Raw genomic sequence first — 18,571 nt, 5'->3', positions numbered from 1 at the left:
AAATTTGGCGGGGGGAGAGGGTTATATTTTTTTTATGTTCATGAGAAAATCATTGTCAGTAATGTCATGCTTTATCTTACTGTGCAAAGATGACCCACAACATACAGAGGGCATGTAATTATTAGAATATTATGCTTCCATCTTAGAAGGTATCTACACCAAGAACTTCATAATGAGTTCCTCATATTTAGGGTATAAATTAAGCTAAGAATATCTGTAATCAAAATAAGATTGGATACCTGACCAGCTGGTGTGGCTTAGTGGTTGAACCAGGAGGTCTCAGTTTGATTCCTGATCAGGGCACATGCCCAGGTTGCAGGCTCCATCCCCAGCGTGGTGCGTGCAGGGAGTTAGCCGATCAATAATTCTCTCTCATCATTGCTGTTTCACTCCCTCTCCCTCTCTGAAATCAATAAAAATATATTTTTTTAAAAAGATTGGATACTTCCTGGAATCTGAATTTCTAGAAGTTTTAACCCTGAAGGAACCTTAAATATCTGCTCTAAGCACGTTAAAAACTGAAAAGCGCAGACTATGCCTTCAATTATATAGCAGTTTAGTTGTGTATAACTCAAAGTGGGAAGTGCATTGTTCAAGGGAAGGGGTGTGACAGTCACCTTTCATACAGCTTCATTTTTCAAGAATTATACTGGATAAGCTTCTGGCAACAAGTAAGTCAGCTACAAACCACATAATGGGAGGAAAAGTATTCAGAAAGCAGTACAGCACGTTTAGTCCTACAAGTACTACTTCTCTACATCAGTATTCAACCCACACTGGATTACTCACTATTCTCTGAATGTGCTTGTTTTTTCTGTTTCTTAACCCATTGTATGCCATAAGCATCTGTAGACGCAAGCCACTCGTGTCTATAAAAAAATGTTTTCCCTAAGTGGCAGCCCTGACCAACTTTAAAATCCTTTTTCATGAGAATTTTCAGCTGAAAATATTAAAGAACACCCAAATTGTGAGTAATATATTTTTATAATCATTGCAAATTGATTTTTTAAATTAAGAATATCGTGGCATGTCAGTCAAGGGGGAGATGCTCTGTCTTGTAAGAACAGTTACAGTGAACTACCACTATTACAGCACTGCTGCATACTACCTTATAAATATTGTGTCCAATACCCTTTCATGATTGTAATGTCCCTAAAAATAGGATTTTGGGGTTTTTATTTGGTACCCACACACATAATACTTAGTGCTTTGCCTTACACATACCTAATTAGTAATTCATTATATATTAGGTGAATGAAATTAAGTATGGCTTTCAAAGTATAATTTAACTTTGAAAAACAATAATAAAGGCAATCTGTCTAGAGTAGCCCCCACCTTACCCCTGACCTCCAGTAGATTCCTAAAACCCTGGATAGAACTGAACCCTATAGGTATTGTTTTTTCCTATACATACATACATACTTACAATAAAGTTTCCCATACATAGATATACCCATACATATAAGTTAGATACAGTAAGATTTAACAATAATAAAATAGAACAATTATAACAATATGATGTAATGAAATATGTGAATGGTACCTCAAAATACAGTTCTCACCCTTCTTGTGATGATGTGAGATGGTACAATGTCTGCATGATGAAATGACCTCCCATATCAGCAAAAGCTGAAGACCTAGCAAGGTCTTCTGTGATGAGTCCCCACTTGCAAACCCTGCCATGCATATCCATGTTCATCTGTGTTATTCAAAAACTAAGCTTGCTCCCATCCTAGGGCTTTTGTACTTCTGTTTCCTCTACTTGGAAACTTCCCTCAGAAAACTATGTCTCACATCTTTCAGTCCCTGATCCAATATCATCATCAAGAGTGTTCCCCTCCCCACCCCATCAGTGCCACTAAATACGTCCTTCTGCTTCCTTCTCTCCGCCATGGAGGTGCGCGCATTCGCTTCTCCTTCACCATGTCTTCCCACCCGACTTTCAGGATCAAGAGGTTCCTGGCCAAGAAACAAAAGCAGAATCGTCCCATTCCTCAATGGATTCGGATGAAAACTGGTAATAAAATCAAGTACAACTCGAAGAGACATTGGAGAAGAACCAAACTGGGCCTATGAGAAATCACACATGAGATGACTCACATATTTATGCTGTATCCAGGTTGCCTACACCCTTAAATGATTGAAAAGATGCTACTGTCTGGACAGTTGGGGCATTTTAATTGGAAGATTAATGAACTTGTGATTTTGCACTGTTGATTTTTTCCCCCTGAAATAGTAGGTTGGTTCATTAATAAATGTGTGAGAGCTTTACAAAAAAAAAAAAAGTGTTCCCCTAGGCCAGTGGTCGGCAAACCGGGGCTCGTGAGCCACATGTGGCTCTTTGGCCCCTTGAGTGTGGCTCTTCCACAAAATACCACGTGCGGGCGTACACATACAGTGCGATTGAAACTTCATGGCCCATGCGCAGAAGTCGGTATTTTGTGGAAGAGCCACACTCAAGGGGCCAAAGAGCCGCATGTGGCTCGCGAGCCACAGTTTGCCGACCACTGCCTTAGGCCCTCTAAAATACCACCACCCTCAACTGTCCTCCCCCTGCTTTAGTTTTCCTCCATTGTAAATAGAATACAATATTTGTGTCCACTTCATGTATACTGTATGTAATATTGGTGTGTCTACCTGTGCCCTCCCCCCTATTAGAACATAAACCCTGTGAGGGCAGAGACTTCGTTTTGTGAGCAGTGGCTGGCATATAGTGCATGATTTTAAAAATGGATAGATAGGTGTATATTTACAGACCTCTTTTCTGGTTCCCTCCTTTGGATACCCACCCCATGTCAATGACTGTCTAAGAATGTGTAAATCATTGCCCTGATCAATGCAGAGTACAGTAAAACTACCTCTCTGGATCTAAAGTATTAAGTTACTAGATCCTCTAATTGCAACACATGACAAAAGGTTGGCTTCTGGCATGCTTTCTACCCAAAGTCCTTTCAGAACAATGGTGATTGAGCTGTCATTTGTACTTCTGAAGAACATGGTTAGCACAAGTACATTTGTACATAACATATACACTCATACATACAGGGGTGGGCAAAAATAGGTTAAATTACCAGCCATCATTACCTAAAAGATACATCATAAGTAATAAATCATTATTATAACGCCAATGAATAGAAAAATCAAGCATAAGTTTCTGTGTACTCTCAACTGTAAACCTACTTTTGCCCACTCCTGTATATACATACATTAAAGCAAAGTCTAGAAAAAGAAAAAAGATTAGTCTTCCAGAAGTTTAGACCTTTAATAATCTTGAGTCCAAGTTATTCCCGGGGTCCGTTAATGAGAAAAAAGGAATCTACACTTGCATTTCTTCTGTCCCTCACATTTTTCTTATTTTCATTCATACTTAATTTGCCTTGTTCTCCAAGCACTGCTTCTAGAAATAATGTATTTAAATAGTCTAGTCTACCATGGTCGGCAAACTGCGGCTCTTTAGCCCCTTGAGTGTGGCTCTTCCTAAGCCTTAGGAGTACCCTAATTAAGTTAATAACAATGTACCGAGTAGACCGAGAAGTGCAGACGGAATTGGAACCTCCTGCTTCAGCGAGATCATGTTTCTCCAGTATTACCTCAATGAACAGGGAGACCGGGTCTATACCCTGAAGAAGTTTGATCCTATTGGACAACAGACCTGCTCGGCCCATCCTGCTCGGTTCTCCCCAGACGACAAATACTCTCGACACCGAGTCACCATCAAGAAACGTTTCAAGGTGCTGATGACCCAGCAGCCGCGCCCTGTCCTGTGAAGGTCCCTTCAATTTCATGTCTCTCCTGCCACCGGCGACCCCTCTGAGACTTTTCCGAAACCGAGCTTTTCAGTCTGTGAGCCTTGAGGTCTTCTTACCACCCTTGCTCTTTGGAATCGGTGTCATCATTACCTTAGATCATGCTTGTGGGAAGCAATCATGGTAGCACCCTCCCTTTAAGAAAACAAGTTTGAGTCTGCTTTTCGTGTTTTGACTGCCACGTTATTAAAATGATTTGAAAGAGAAAAAAAAAAAACAATGTACCTACCTATATAGTTTAAGTTTAAAAAATTTGACTCTCAAAAGAAACTTCAATTGTCGTACTGTTGATATTTGGCTCTGTTGACTAATGAGTTTGCCGACCATAGTCTAGTAGAACCCTTTTTAAATACTGCATTGGGAGAAAAAAAAATAGCGCGCGCACACACACACACAGCATTTCCTTTCACCATGAATTGAAATATCAGGTCTTTCCACTGAATAATTTTTAGGTAATGTTTGATTTTAAAATCAAAGAGGGATACCTGGCCTTCTATCGTTCTACTTGCTAATCTAGCTGGACCGCCGAGTCTCCTTTGTCAAAATGTACTTTCAGTAGAGTACACAATACAATATACAGATGATGTACTATAGGATTGTACTCCTAACACCAATGTCACGCCAATAAATTCAATAGAAGGTGTTGTTTTTTTAAATTGAAGACTTCGACTTTTCACCTTAGCCTAAAGCATATTACCTATAGTTTCAATCGATCAAAACAGATCTCCATCTTGGACGTGGAATCCATCCTCAACCTTCACAAGCTCTTCACAGTTCCTCAGCTCTCTCTGACGGGTAGGGCCCCTTCCTTCTTCAGCATCTACCCCCAGCCGTTCTCTCCCGAGCCCAGTGGTCTGCGTCCCAGGATGTGAAACCCCGGCGGCCAAAAGTAACCTCCCCGGGAACGCCGGCGGAGGGGCGTGTGGAAAGGGGTGGGAATGGGAGGCCAAAATGAGCCTGTTGACGTGAGGGAGGGATTGCGCGCCGCCCACCGCGAGTGCGGGGATTCGCGAGGGAAGGGCTCGCGGGAGGGCTGCATGGCTGGGAGGGCGGGCGCTGGGTGCGTGAGCCTGGCCCGCACGCTCTCCGTCGCCACCACCTTCCTCAGGTTGCACCCGCCTCTCCCCACCCTCCGAGGGCCATTGGTACATTCCCGCTGACTCCGAGAGCTTAAAAAGGGCCGGGGAGGCTAAACCCAGCGGATTCGGTCCTGATTTGTGTGCGGCGCTCGTCCTACTAGGTCGCAGGTCCACGCCGCCCCGGTGTGGGTGTCTTGGTCTCTTGGCCAGGGATTCTTTTAGCTGTGGCTCTCCAGTGTTTGCGGGGTGTGTGTGCGTGTGTGTGTGGAGCTGTCTGGCTGGCAGCTCGGGTCCCTCGTCCCCGGTTCCTAGGCTCGCTCAGCGCCTTCGCCGAAGCCCCGCAGTGAGAAAGGCGTGCCGCCAGCTCTGCAAAGGATGGAGCAGACCGAGGTGCTGAAGCCACGGACGCTAACCGATCTGATCCGCATCCTGCACCAGCTCTTCGCCAGCGAGGAGGTCAACGTGGAGGAGGTGCAGGCCGTCATGGAAGCCTACGAGAGCGACCCCGCCGAGTGGTCCGTGTACGCCAAGTACGACCAGTACAGGTGAGTGCGCTCTCGCCCTGCCCGCCGGGGATCGCGGGCGCCGGCCTCCAAGCCCGGGGGTGCGACTCTCGGAGTCCGCGGAGAACCGGGCGAGGTGGGAAGGGCGGGGGTCTTGCTTCGGGAGAGTGCGGGCCCCGGTGCCCACGCCCCCAGCGCCCCGGGGCCTTCAGGAGCGCTGCGCCTCCTCCGCCGGCCGGCTCGCCCTCCGCGCTTTGGGCCGAAGGTGGAGCCTGCGTAGGGGAGGCAGCCGCATATCGCCCGTTTTCTATTGACTTCTCACGCGTCAACCTCTCAGCTCCCAAACCGCCACTCCTGCCCCCGGCCTCGGATGCAGGGCCCTGGGGAACCGACCGGCTGCACTGAGGGAGGCTGCTGCTCCCAGGGGGGAACTGCATCAGCGTCCGGAGAAGGGGGTAGCGGTGGAGGCACAGTCCCCGCCGCTGGTTCTCCATCACTTCGCCCTCTGCCGCCTGCGAGCAAGCACCTGCCAACAGGCATTTTTTTTTTTTTTTTTTTTTTTTTGTCTGTCTTGGAGTTGTCAACTGCTCGTTTTCAGTTTGTGGTGACCCCTCTCCCAAACCAGTTTAACTTCCCAGATGAGGACTTTATTTAAACCCACTATCGATTCGCGAATTAAAGGACTGTCTCTCGCTTCTCCCCACCCCCAGCAATATGCTTTCTCTTATCCTTAATTCTGAGGATCTGGAATGTAAATTGAAGGCCGCTGCTTCCCAGCTGTGCTGGAGTGAGATGCCCTGGGAGGCCTGGTGATTAAGTAAAAATGAATCTCTACCAGTCCTCTGGGGCCAGGAATGAAATTTAGTCACTCCGAAGAGTGAGAGGTTCTTTCTGAAAGGTAGCTAGCGCTTCAGTCTTTATGGTTAGTTGGGTTGAAGGGCATACTTGAAAGAAAAGAATAAGGAAAGATTAAGCTTTCACTGGGAGCCGATTCTGTTAGTCATTTCACAAAACATACTTGGGGCTTTTGGTAAAGTTTTGTCGGCAGTGTCTCTAGGAATTCCTTTTGTTCCTATCAACTCATTTCTTCTGTGCCTGCCAATAAAGTTGCCAGAGTCTAGTGTTGTATTGTTGTTGTTGTTAATCCTCACCTGAGAATATTTTTCCATTTATTTTTATTTATATATTTATTTTTAGAGAGAGTGGGAGAGAGGGGAGAGAAAGAAACATTGTGTCCTTGACTGAAATCGAGCCCTGGGACACTTCAGTTTGAGGGCCGACGCTCTATCCACTGAACCAAACCAGCTAGGGCAGGGTCTAGTTTTTAATTTTGCCATTAGCTCCAAGTAATTGAGGGGTTGTTACGGGTCAGATGCTATTGTAGTCACTTTACATGTGGGTTAACTCATTTACCTCGGCAGCCCTATGAGATTGGTACCATTCTTATCCCTATTTTACAGGCAAGAAATGATAAGCAATAAAAAGTTTGGGTTACCTGTGCAAGGTCATACTTATGTCAAGAAGTGGCACCAGGATCCAAATTAGCATTATTGTTCCAGAGCCCACACTCTAAACCACTATTAAACTTTTTGCAGACATATGGCGTATAATAGTTTTCTTGTTCTGCCTGAAGATATTCTTGATCAAGTGAAATTAATTAACCAGGCTGTAAGTGCCCTTAATCTTTAGAACAAGGATATTTCCAGGGGCTCTGAATTTATATTGATTGACAAACTCTAAACCATTTGAAATGCAACTGCTTGGATTGATCTATTCCACAGGTATCTGAGATACAGCTCACTAAGGTAATAGATGGGTGGGTGTTCCGTGGAAGAGAGGGAGGGATAAGGGACAGCAGAAATCAATTCGATAGTATTTTCTGCCTGTGCAAGTCCAACACTGAGGCATTCTGATCTCTGACCTTGGGAAAGCCAGTGCAAGAAGAGCCAAGACAGAGTGTTCCAGTGTAGACCAAACAGTGAATTCTCCGTTAGACGCCCCAGAGAAACAGGAGGCATGGCCCTAAGACTGGTGGAGGGAGAAGTAGGGTCCTGGTCCAGGTGCCAGAGTTACTTAGTGAATTAAGGGCACAGCCCCTTGCTAAGTCATAAAAGTTGATGGCTGACATCTAAAGAGCATTTACTAATCACTTCCCTTTACTAATCCTGCTCTGCCATCACCTGGCCTTCAGCTGGGGGGCGGAGGATGAGGCATGTAGGACTTAAGTGAACAGATGACCACATGAACAAACACTACCCCAGAAATGGGGTAAAGATTGCTTTCCTTAAAAGTGACAGTCTAAGTCGGAGGTTCTCAACCTGTGGGTCGCGACCCCTTTGGTGGTCGAACAACCCTTTCACAGGGGTCGCCTAAGACCATCCTGCATATCAGATATTTACATTACGATTCATAACAGTAGCAACATTACGGTAATGAAGTAGCAATGAAAATAATTTTATGGTTGGGTCACAACATGAGGAACTGTATTTAAAGGGCCAGAAGGTTGAGAACCACTGGTTTAGAGTGTTAGCTACTTTCCTAATATAGTGTCCTACGTTCTAGTACTTAGATCAACCCCCGCCCACCCCCCCACTCCAACACACACACACACACACACACACACACACACACACACACGCACCCTGTTTGTGGAGGACTTTTCATTAAGGGTACTTTTGAATGTGGTTTGTATCTGGGCTATAGTAAAACTAAGGAGAATTCTAGAACAGCTATTTAATAAAACCTTGTTTCTCAAATTCAGGTTTATCTATCCAGGGAAAACACATGACAATACAATAGCAACATTCTTGCCTAGCGCACTAATGCACTTTGCAATTACCTTCTGTGAGAAACCTTTTTGAATTTGAGGCAGTCACATGGAGAATAAAGGAATTTATTTCCTGTTAACTTTTCCATGACATTAATTAAAACTGAGCAGCTGTAAATGCAGCGATTCAAAATATAAAAATGTCTAAAATGAACTGGGAAAAATACTTTTCGTTTGTGCTGGATTTTAAAAACCACATTCAGCTGGCTGGCGTTGCTCATGGTTGAGTGTTTACCTATGAACCAGGAGGTTATGGTTCCATTCCCAGTCAGGGCACATGCCCGGGTTGCGAGCTCTGTCCCCGGTAGGGGACACGCAGGAGGCAGCCAATCAATGATTTTCTCTCATCATTGATGTTTCTGTCTCTCTCCCTCTCCCTTCCTCTCTGAAATCAATAAAAATATTTTTTTAAAAAAAGAAAACCACATTCATAGTTGCTTAGAGGTAGAAATAATAGCATCTGTAAATGAATGATACTTTGTGACACACTTATTTTTACCAGTGCTTGTTTCATTAACCAAATTCAAACTTCTGAATACATTCCTTTCAGGTACACCCGAAATCTTGTGGATCAAGGAAATGGAAAATTTAATCTGATGATTCTATGTTGGGGTGAAGGACATGGCAGGTAATACAACTATTTACAGATTTTTATTAGAGTGTCTATTCCAGAATATGCAGTGTACAGTGCCAGGCTGGCCACAAGTCTTGAGAGAACTAACAAATCTCATTTTATAATTATTTGTCCCCTAATCCTAACAAAAAATCACATGGAAATTAGCATGAAGGGTTTAGGCATACACCATGAATATCAAAACCAGCCCCCAAAATGAGTAATAAATCAAATAGGTGGTAATCAGTTTAACTTATTCTCTCTCCAAACTTTTATGGGATTGTGCTAAAACTTGACTTTTGTATTTTGAAGTGTGTAAATAATGGTGGGACTAAAGACCTAAGTGTCCATATTTGGAACTAGAAAAACAATTCATGAATTGAAGCAATTTCTTTTCACTTCAAGTTTATGGTTTCCTTTCTTTATATAGAGAATAAGGCAACTTAAACTAATACCAATTCTTTGAAACTTGGTTCCTTAATTATCCTTAGTTTAAACATTTGCCAGCATTATTACCAATTGAGTATTAGTATCTCTTTAAACAGATCCTTCTCAGTCTTTTGAGAATGGCGAGACAATAATCCAGACCCATTTTTGATGGGAGAAAGGAAACAGGAGTTCATAAGGTTTTGGAAAATTAGGTTTATAGTATACATTTATATACTCATATAGAGTGGAGCACTTTTCCCTTAGTCAATATTTTTTCAAAGCAGATTACATATAAAGAGTAGGACTAGGCTCTGTGAATTTAGGAAACAAGTTCTTCCTATCGTACATATGTATATATTTTAATCATCCCTACAGCTAATCCTACTTAATAACCTAAATACTATTTACTATAAGCTTATATGAATATATTATTTTCCCAAATCAAATTTACTTTCTTTCCCCCGCAAATATTGGGATGTAATCATAGGTAGGATACTCTAAATCAGGGGTGGGCAAACTTTTTGACTCTAGGGCCACAATGGGTTCTTAAACTGGACCGGAGGGCTGGAACAAAAGTATGGATGGAGTGTTTGTGTGAACTAATATAAATTCAAAGTAAACATCATTACATAAAAGGGTACGGTCTTTTTTTTTTTTTTAGTTTTATTCATTTCAAACTGGCCGGATCCGGCCCGCGGGCCGTAGTTTGCCTACGGCTGCTCTAAATCTGCAAAATGTTAACATTATATATATATTATAATATAATTTTAAGATGGTGGCAATAGATACATATACCTTTTGTCCCTCAAAGGAAGGATAAAAGAGAGAAAGCCTGGGAAAAATCATTAAATGTTAAGTGATCTTCTCAGTGTGATGCAATGATTATAGATGATTATTTTTGTTCTTCCTAAAAATTCTCGAATGTAGTTTTATGATCAAGTTTTAGTGTCACTTAACTGAGTTATTAAAAGCTGTATCTTGGAGAAGATAAAAGGTTGCTGGTTTTGTGTTTCTCGTGAAAGTAGTATTATAACAGGGTTTAAAATAATTAACTGTTCTTTAGTAGGGGGTATGTATGAAAACCTCTTATATACATTGATGTGGCAGACATTTTCTCTATATTGCACAATGTTGAATTATAAATTGATGACATTTCAAAATTCAGCTGAAATGGATTTTGTCCTGGGAGATGTCCTATTGACAGTGTGCAGCTTTCCGCTCTGGGCTGACTGTTACTGCAGGTCTGGGTACTGGACCATCTGCTGAGTTCAGTTGTCCTTTTGTGTCTATATAGCAGTATCCATGACCACACCAACTCCCACTGCTTTCTGAAGATGCTGCAGGGAAATCTAAAGGAGACATTGTTTGCCTGGCCTGACAAAAAGTCCAACGAGATGATCAAGAAGTCTGAAAGAATCCTGAGGGAAAACCAGTGTGCCTACATCAACGGTAACATCCAAACCTTTTCCTAAGGGCAAGTGGGAAAAAGCTGTAAATCCCATCGGAAATATTGGTTACTTACACATGTGCAGTAGAACTTGGATCACAAAGTCACTAATTTCAAATGCTTGGAAAAGGGCCTGAGAGCAGTGGGTTTTGCTTTTTAAAGTTTTGCATCTGGACTAGAGGCACTTATTGGAAACACATGCTTGTAGATTAGTGCCGACTGAAACGTCATTTACATGCCAAATCTTAGGATAGTTAGAGCTGAATATGAATTTATGTATGTAGAGTCTTCTAATGAAGGAGTGAGGCCAAGGTGGAAATAAATAAGTAGAACAACAAATTGATGTTTCTCTCTCTCTCCCGCTCCCTCTCTTTCTCTGCCCTCTCCCCTTCCTCTGTCTCTCTAAAATCAATGAATAAAGAAACAAATTTTAAAAAAAGAAAATGTAAAGCAATGTTCTGGAAGTAGCTATGAATGCTAGCTAGTCCCTATTTTTCTAAAATGCATATACTTAAAAGCATATTCTCAAGGGAAACTTTACAAAGCACATTATTCAGCAGTGATTTATAGATCTCTCACTAAGAATTCATTCTTTCCCCTGAATGTGATATGGAAAGCCAAATGCTTTTTAGGGGAGGCAGTGATTAACATCTGTATTCTTAAAGGGGATAATAACTTCCCAGAAAGCTTGTTATGCTTATATGAGATCATTTATTCCCATTTACAGATGAAATTCCAACACATAGGGAGATTAAATAACTTGTCCACATTACTCAACTTTTAAATGGCAGCCAGTATTCAAACCTAAGCAATTTGATTCCAAGGGCCATACTCTTATTGGATGCTATTTCACTTACATATAATAAGATATTATAGAGATTTTTCTGGCAAAGCAGGATCTTCTTTAAAGACAGATATTGGCCTTGGTACTGGCTTAAATTTGTTCATTAGTTTCCGAGTACACTTAGAAAGGTCAGATTACAAAGTTGTTCCCCATTATCTGAGGGGTAAACGTTCTAAGACACCCCCTCACCCCGCGCCCCCGAGTGGATATCTGAAACTGTAGTTAGTACTGAACCCTATATATACTATGTTTCTTTCCCATACCTGGGATTAAGTTTAATTTATAAATAAGGCACAGTAAGAGTAAAAGCAATGATTAACGATAAAGTAGAACAATGATAGCAATGTACTGTAGTAAAAGTTATGTAAATGTGGCCTCTCTCTGTAAATCTGATAACTAAGATAGCTACTAAGTGACTAAAGGGCAGGGAGCCTATACAGCAGGTTGGACAAAGAGATAATTCACATCTGGGTGGGATGGAGCGGGAGATTTTTATCACACTACTCAGAGCAACATATAATTTAAAACTTATGAATTGTTTATTTTTGGAATTTTCCTTTTAATATATTCAGACCATGGTTGACTGCAAGTAACGGAAACTGCAGCAAGTGAAACTGCAGATAAGACTGCAGACTACTGTGTGGGAAGCTTTTCTTCTCGTTCACATAACACAAGGTGTTAGTTTCTTACGTAGCAGAAAACTCTGGAGGGTTGCTATATATGAGGCACACCAGATTTTCAAGAACAAGTTTGTTGCCCATATAACTCGCAGAAAAGCAAAAAAGCTTTCAGAATAATGACTTTCAGCAAGTCACAGAGTCTTTGTGAACCTAGATCAGGGGTGGGCAAACTTTTTGACTCGAGGGCCACAATGGGTTCTTAAACTGGACCGGAGGGCCGGAACAAAAGCATGGATGGAGTGTTTGTGTGAACTAATATAAATTCAAAGTAAACATCATTACATAAAAGGGTACGGTCTTTTTTTTCAATAGTTTTATTCATTTCAAACGGACCGGATCCGGCCCGCGGGCCGTAGTTTGCCCACGGCTGACCTAGATAGATCTTGAAGAACAGGTAAAGAGTCTACAATGCGAAGAGTATAGGAGCCAAACAGACATGGTAGATGAGTGCTGCAGGCTGGGAATAAGGCTTGGGGACTGATGTGTGCAAGCCACGGGGCAGCAAGATCATCCTGACTTCTTTTTCCATAGAAGTGGGAAATTCTGATGTTTATATGGGAAATTTTGCCAATTGGTAAAATACTGGGTGGAATAAGCTAAATATTTCTGTAGACTAATTACTCACATGATTAAAAAATCACATATTTACAACCTTTTATTATTACAGGTGCAGGAGGAGTGCAGATAGATACTGGTCAGTGGGAAGGATGTTTTAAGTACAGGGAAGAGCACGAGTGAAGGCATAGTCACTGCGAAAAATAAAAACTCGTCAGGAATGGTCTACCTGGAGGGAAGAAGGAAGAATGGGCATGGACAGGAGTAGGGGAGAGTAAAGTGAGATCAGGTCCTAGGCCTCTAAGACCAGCCTAAAGTAAGAGCTTGCTTTGGTGAGCAGACTTTTGGGGGGAAATATCTTGATCAATATGGTAGCAGTGTGCAACATAAGGTGGAGGAAAGGGAGAATTGGGGCAAGGAGACCAAGTTACCTACTGTAATAGAAAAAAGATGGATATGGCCAGGATCAAACTGGCATCCATAAGTATCACCAAGTTCAGAATTACTGTGACAGAGGGTGCACCATGGGGGCAAAGAAAAAGAGGCAAAGACCAAAAATAACAATGCTGGAATTCTTAACAATTGGGATCAGACATGAGCCTCAGGAACTTCTCTAACGGACAGGTAATTAGTTTTTGCAGGGCCTTTGCTTACAGATTGCCCAGCGTGCATTGGGTGGTGTATGTATTTGCAATTGGAGAAACAAATAATTTGTGTAGGGGCAGTCAGTTCTTAGGAATATTGAACTTTTGTTCAAGATTGTGCTTAAGCCAGTATCTTATGAAAGAAGTAAGCTATAGAATTAAAGAGTTTACGGATCTGAGAATCAGGCCCATTTTTAGAAGTGAGAAAAACTGAGGGTTCTAGAAGTTGTGAGTTGTTTCAGGGTAGTCTAGCCGGGAGTAGAACCTAAGTCCTCTGCTTCCAGGCTTTGCTCTTTATCACGCAACCTCGTGGAGCTAGATCATAAAGCAGAAGGCCAAATTGGGTGGTGCCTACATTAGCTACACTAATTACACTAAATTCCTTCCTTGACTCATCCTCAAACCCTCTTCTAACTATAAATTTCTTCTCAGCATAGTTTTTCAAAATCATATATCTTGTCATTATTTCTTTATTTTAATCTTCTTTGAGACATCTCCTCCAGGGCCTTTACACCAGCTTCAATCTGGATTGGTTGATCTCAAGGCCACGGCTCCACTGTCATCCTGGGGTCCCCTCACATCATCCGGGCTTTTCCTTTGCCATCTTCTTTTGCTAATATCCTTGTTTCCTGATCTCATTTCTGCCTTGTTCTTGGTTCAGGCCTTTGTTTTAGTGGAGCATATCTTCCAGTTGCTCTATGAGAAAGGGTTCCAGAAAGGAATTTTTTGAGACCTTATATATCTAAAATCTCTGTATTCAACCCTTGCAATGTGATTGCTAATTTAGCTGGATATGGAATTCTGACCAGACAATCACATTCTCTCAGAACAATGGAGGTAATGCCGTATCGTTTAGTTTTTGGTCTTAAAAAATTATTATTAGTGTCATTGTCTTTATTCTGCTCACTGACACTGCAGAGTAGTTATTCTTCATCACTGCCCCGCAAAATTATATATGCTCACTGCTTAATCATCACTTGTACTTTTTCATTTCATTTTTCCAGCTTCCTTGCATTATTATAGTGTCACTGGATTTTAAGAGCTTGTTTATAACTAAAGATGTTAACCATTTCTCATGCATTGCAAATGATCTACCATGTTTTTTGTTACTATTTTACTCTGCTGTTTTACTTTTTGGTTGTATCAAACTTGTGCATTAAATATAATCATATTCTGTTTTAAAAAAAATTATTATTGATTTGAGAGTGAGAGAAACATTGATTTGTTGTTCCACTTATTCATGCATTCATTGGTTGATTCTTGTTTGTACCCTGACCTGGGGATTGAACCTGCAATATTGGCTTATCAGAACAGTGCTCTAACCAACTGAGACACCCAGCCAATGCTTTCAATCTTCTTGTTGAAAATCTACTGTCATTCTGATTCTTGAATCTTTCTATGAAACCTATTTTTCCTTTCTAGAGACTTTTGAGATCTCTTTTGTTATATTTTCTCTGTCTCCAATATTATAGTGATATATACCATGTTGCATGACTTTCATTCATTGTGCTGAGTACTCAGTGGGTTCTTTCAGTCTGGAAACTCATGTCTCTCCCTCCATTCAAGCAAATATTGTATAGTTATTTCTTTGACTTATTTTTTTGCTCTGTTTATGAAATTCCCATTGCTCAGATATTAAACCTCCTCTTGATTTTCTTTATCTTTCTTTCCTATTTTCTATCTTTGTTATTTTGTTCTTTGAGTCTTCCTCAGCTTCCTTAGTTTTTCTTCCAACCTTTCTATTCGGGTTTTTATTTCTAAAAGCTCTTTTCATTCTCTGGTCCTTTTATAATATTTTGTCTTATCTCTCTAAGGATATTAATGATAAGTTTGTTTTTTAAGCCTTCTCTTGAATTATGTCTGTTTCCAGCTGCTCTTTTTAGGTTGCTCTGGCCTCTGTGTTTCATACTAGGGGGCTTGCTCAAATGTCTGGTGACCTTGGCTGTGTGCTAATATTTAAAAACCAGGGACAAAAAATATCAGTTGGTAGCTCTAAACACTGGACTTCGTTCTAGGCTAATCTGGCAGAGCTTTTTTCTTGATGAACAACCAGTGGCAGTTGTTCTTTGTTCTTGAGCCAATCAGATTCCCTGAGAAACTGCTTCCCATCTCCTTCCTGGAGAAGAAAATTCCTATCTCGAAGCATTCTGGCAGCTATGTGGTGAAGAAAGTGGGGCTCTTCTCATTCAATATGTAAATTTTCACTTTGGTCACCTCTTTTTCACCTGTCCTGAGTTCATCTATTATATTCTTTCTAGAGACCAGATCTCAGACTTCTACCAGAAGGAAGGAGAGGGAGGGAGAAGTGGTAAAAGGGATGTAAGACTCTAAACTGAAATAGGCTTTTAACCAGTTCCTGTACTTTTAGCCCCATCTTCTTCCCCATACTCAGAAATACCCATGCTGCCAATTCCTGAGCTGTTTGGCCGGGGAGGCGGAGTTTCACAATATAAATCACTTTATTTCTTGGCTATCTCCATGTGGGAATGAATATTTAGCTTTCTTTCTCCAGCAAAGCTATTCATCTATAGTTAATGATGAACAATTCAGGTTTGAACTGAACGGGTCCATGTATACCCAGATTTTTTTTTTTTTTCAATAAGTACCTGTAATGTTTTCAATTCGAGTTGGAGGTCCACGGATGTGGAGTGCTGACTGTATGCTTTGATGAATGCTATTTTATACAGGGGGGTGGGGGACTAGAGCATCCTCAGATTTGCATATCTACAGGGGGGTCTGGAACCAATTCCCCCATCGATACTTGGGCACAACTTAAGTTTTGAGAGAGTCAAAAGTTATATGTGGATTTTTGACTATAGGGTGTGGGAGTTGGCACCCCTAATGTCCATGTTGTTCAAGAGTCAACTGTACATTCAAGCTTTTAAATTTCTTTTAAATTTAAATTTAAAAAGAGAAAATTAATGTTTTCTCTTTTTCTACATATGTTGATGCCTTTTTTAGTCTTTTACTGACATTGTAGGATGTTTTCAGGAAATAACAGAGTGCATGTGCCTCATTTCTTTAACAAGAAATTCCATTCCTAATGTACCCAATTGATTTATGATCTTAGGTGATTGACAAAAAATTTACCTACAGCAATCCTCTAAAACCCTTCATTTGTTCTTCTTGGTTGTTGTTTAGATTCCATTGGCTTACATCGAGTAGAAAATATTAGCCATACGGAACCTGCTGTGAGCCTTCATTTGTACAGCCCACCTTTTGATACATGCCAAACCTTTGATCAAAGAACAGGATATAAAAACAAAGTTACCATGACATTCCATAGCAAATTTGGAATTAGGACTCCATTTGTAAGTATAATTTCTCTCCTTGGTTAGTGTTTTCTGGGTTGATAACATTACACTGTATTCATTGCTTTTTTTGTTCTAGATATTACTTAAATATTTTAAGTATTCTCAAATTGAAATTTAAATGAACCTTAACTTAGGGGAAAGGCTCCTTATATCCTAATTCATTAACTTTGGAGACTATATTTTCAATTTATAAATAAATCTAAATTAGATGCAAAGATTTATTAAGTTCAAAAGTATGCTCATTTCTAAAGAAAATGTTTTCATTTATTAGAGAAATAAGAGTACAATATATTTGATATAATTTCAGCTGTGACTTAATATTAATAGGTCTAATTTGCTGGGACAACACAAATAACTTGCAGAGTTAACCTTTCCAAAGTTTGAGACCCTATTCCGATTATACAAATAAAAAAACATGCCTATTTTGATTGCCAAATTGCCTTTTCTTTCAGTAGTGATGCTATTCAGACCACAAATAAACGACAGTAGATGATCATGTAGACTAGCATGCTCCCCTTGAGGAACAGGTGTTCCCATCTAAAAATAGTAAGGCAACCAATGGTAATATGGTATGGCACTCTTCTACCTCTGGCTAAATAAGTTGGCTATTTAGGGGAATGTAAAGACTGAAAGTAATTCTCATGGATCTTACAAAGGTACCGCCTTTGAGAAAAGCCAGGGCAGAACTTTCTCAGGTGATTGCCCTGCTTTGTTTTCAGCATTTTGATTCCCAAGAGCTACTCTTAGGACAGGAACAAAACAATAGGGCTCCACTGCATAGCTGAGTTTCCATCCACTGATAAGAAAGCAGAGCTACTTAGGACAAGCTGAAATGTCTGGTATGAAGATTTTTACAGAGCTTTCTTTTTTTCCTTCTTACAGGCAACTTCAGGATCACTGGAGAACAACTAAGGAGCGAGCACCCGCCATTTGCTGTTCAGTCATACACTTTACAAAGCCAATACTTAGATCTCCTGTGAGGCAGATGCTAATTATAAGGCATTAAGGAAGCAAATAGTTCCCTGAGCAACTACAGAAGAAAAATCTCACTAAAGGGGAAAAAAAAAAAAAAAAAAAAGGGCTTGTGATTTTAAAGGCCAAATCAAGTACTCTCCTGGTGTTATTCTCTAAATCAGGAGTGGGAACCTTTTTTCTGCCAAGGGCCATTTGGATATTTATAATATCATCCTCTGGCCATAAAAATATCAACTTAAAAGTTAGATTGCTATATTTTGGTCAGACATTTAATTAATTCACCTCTAATGCCTTAGCATTAGACCAAACGATTTTGCGGGCCTTATACAACCCGCTGACCAGTATTTCCCACCCCTGTTCTAAATCTATTGGAACCATACTGGGAATGTCAGTGAAGGGTTTTATAGCTTTTGGGAACACTTTGGTCTCTGAACTATAATTAACAACATATAAAAATTACAGACATCAAATGCCTGCCTTGTGACTTGGATAACTAAATGTAGATGTCTTTAGTATACTTTGTATGTTCTTAATATTTGAAGAGAATTTTTGGAATCTGTGGATTTTATTTTTTCAATCATATTTTACAAATTCCTGTTCTATAAACAATAGGGTTTTGTAGATAGAGGAACTTAAAGTACTTTGACATTTGGTAATGAAATGAGGGGCAAAGGATTTAGAAAAGTAGATGTATCCAAACCCGCAACAAACCAAAAACATAAACTCATGTCTGGTGTGTCCAGTGGTCATAGTCAAAGACTTTGTACTAGTCTCAAATTCTAATAAAACTGGATTTAAACACATTTTGAAGTTGTCTTCTCTTTAATTTCATAAAACTCATTGTTTCTTAGATTT

The 18,571-nt window shown here is 40.5% G+C and overlaps 3 protein-coding genes across 3 annotated transcripts; all 3 read left to right on the top strand.

Moving 5' to 3' along the window:
- The first annotated feature begins 1,670 nt into the window (after positions 1-1,670).
- Positions 1,671-2,870, top strand: LOC308517542 (large ribosomal subunit protein eL39-like). Its single transcript, XM_081088738.1, has 2 exons — positions 1,671-2,322; positions 2,471-2,870. The coding sequence occupies exon 1, from the start codon at positions 1,786-1,788 to the stop codon at positions 2,074-2,076; it is 291 nt and encodes a 96-aa protein (XP_080944864.1). The 5' UTR covers positions 1,671-1,785; the 3' UTR covers positions 2,077-2,322; positions 2,471-2,870.
- A 702-nt stretch (positions 2,871-3,572) lies between these two features.
- LOC308517543 (H/ACA ribonucleoprotein complex subunit 3) lies at positions 3,573-3,767 on the top strand (the record flags this gene model as incomplete). Its single annotated transcript, XM_081088739.1, has 1 exon — positions 3,573-3,767. One exon carries the CDS (start codon positions 3,573-3,575, stop codon positions 3,765-3,767), a length of 195 nt encoding a protein of 64 aa, XP_080944865.1.
- Positions 3,768-4,163: 396 nt separating this feature from the next.
- Positions 4,164-18,519, top strand: CDO1 (cysteine dioxygenase type 1). Its single transcript, XM_081088735.1, has 5 exons — positions 4,164-5,430; positions 8,766-8,843; positions 10,552-10,706; positions 16,569-16,738; positions 17,624-18,519. Exons 1-5 carry the CDS (start codon positions 5,261-5,263, stop codon positions 17,651-17,653), a joined length of 603 nt encoding a protein of 200 aa, XP_080944861.1. The 5' UTR covers positions 4,164-5,260; the 3' UTR covers positions 17,654-18,519.
- The last annotated feature ends 52 nt before the right edge of the window (positions 18,520-18,571 follow it).

The sequence above is a fragment of the Myotis nattereri genome, assembly GCF_964212035.1.
Source record: "Myotis nattereri genome assembly, chromosome: 4".
Taxonomy (NCBI): Eukaryota; Metazoa; Chordata; class Mammalia; order Chiroptera; family Vespertilionidae; genus Myotis; species Myotis nattereri.
Note: the sequence above shows the minus strand (reverse complement) of the source record. Positions and strands in the feature narration are given on the sequence as shown.

Excerpts from the sequence above, each read along its gene's own strand:
- LOC308517542 (XM_081088738.1), top strand. The coding sequence starts at position 1,786 with ATGTCTCACATCTTTCAGTCCCTGATCCAATATCATCATCAAGAGTGT.
- CDO1 (XM_081088735.1), top strand. The coding sequence starts at position 5,261 with ATGGAGCAGACCGAGGTGCTGAAGCCACGGACGCTAACCGATCTGATC. Across the intron at positions 5,431-8,765 it reads GCCAAGTACGACCAGTACAG|GTACACCCGAAATCTTGTGG; the intron begins GTGAGTGCGCTC and ends CATTCCTTTCAG. Across the intron at positions 8,844-10,551 it reads TGGGGTGAAGGACATGGCAG|CAGTATCCATGACCACACCA; the intron begins GTAATACAACTA and ends GTGTCTATATAG.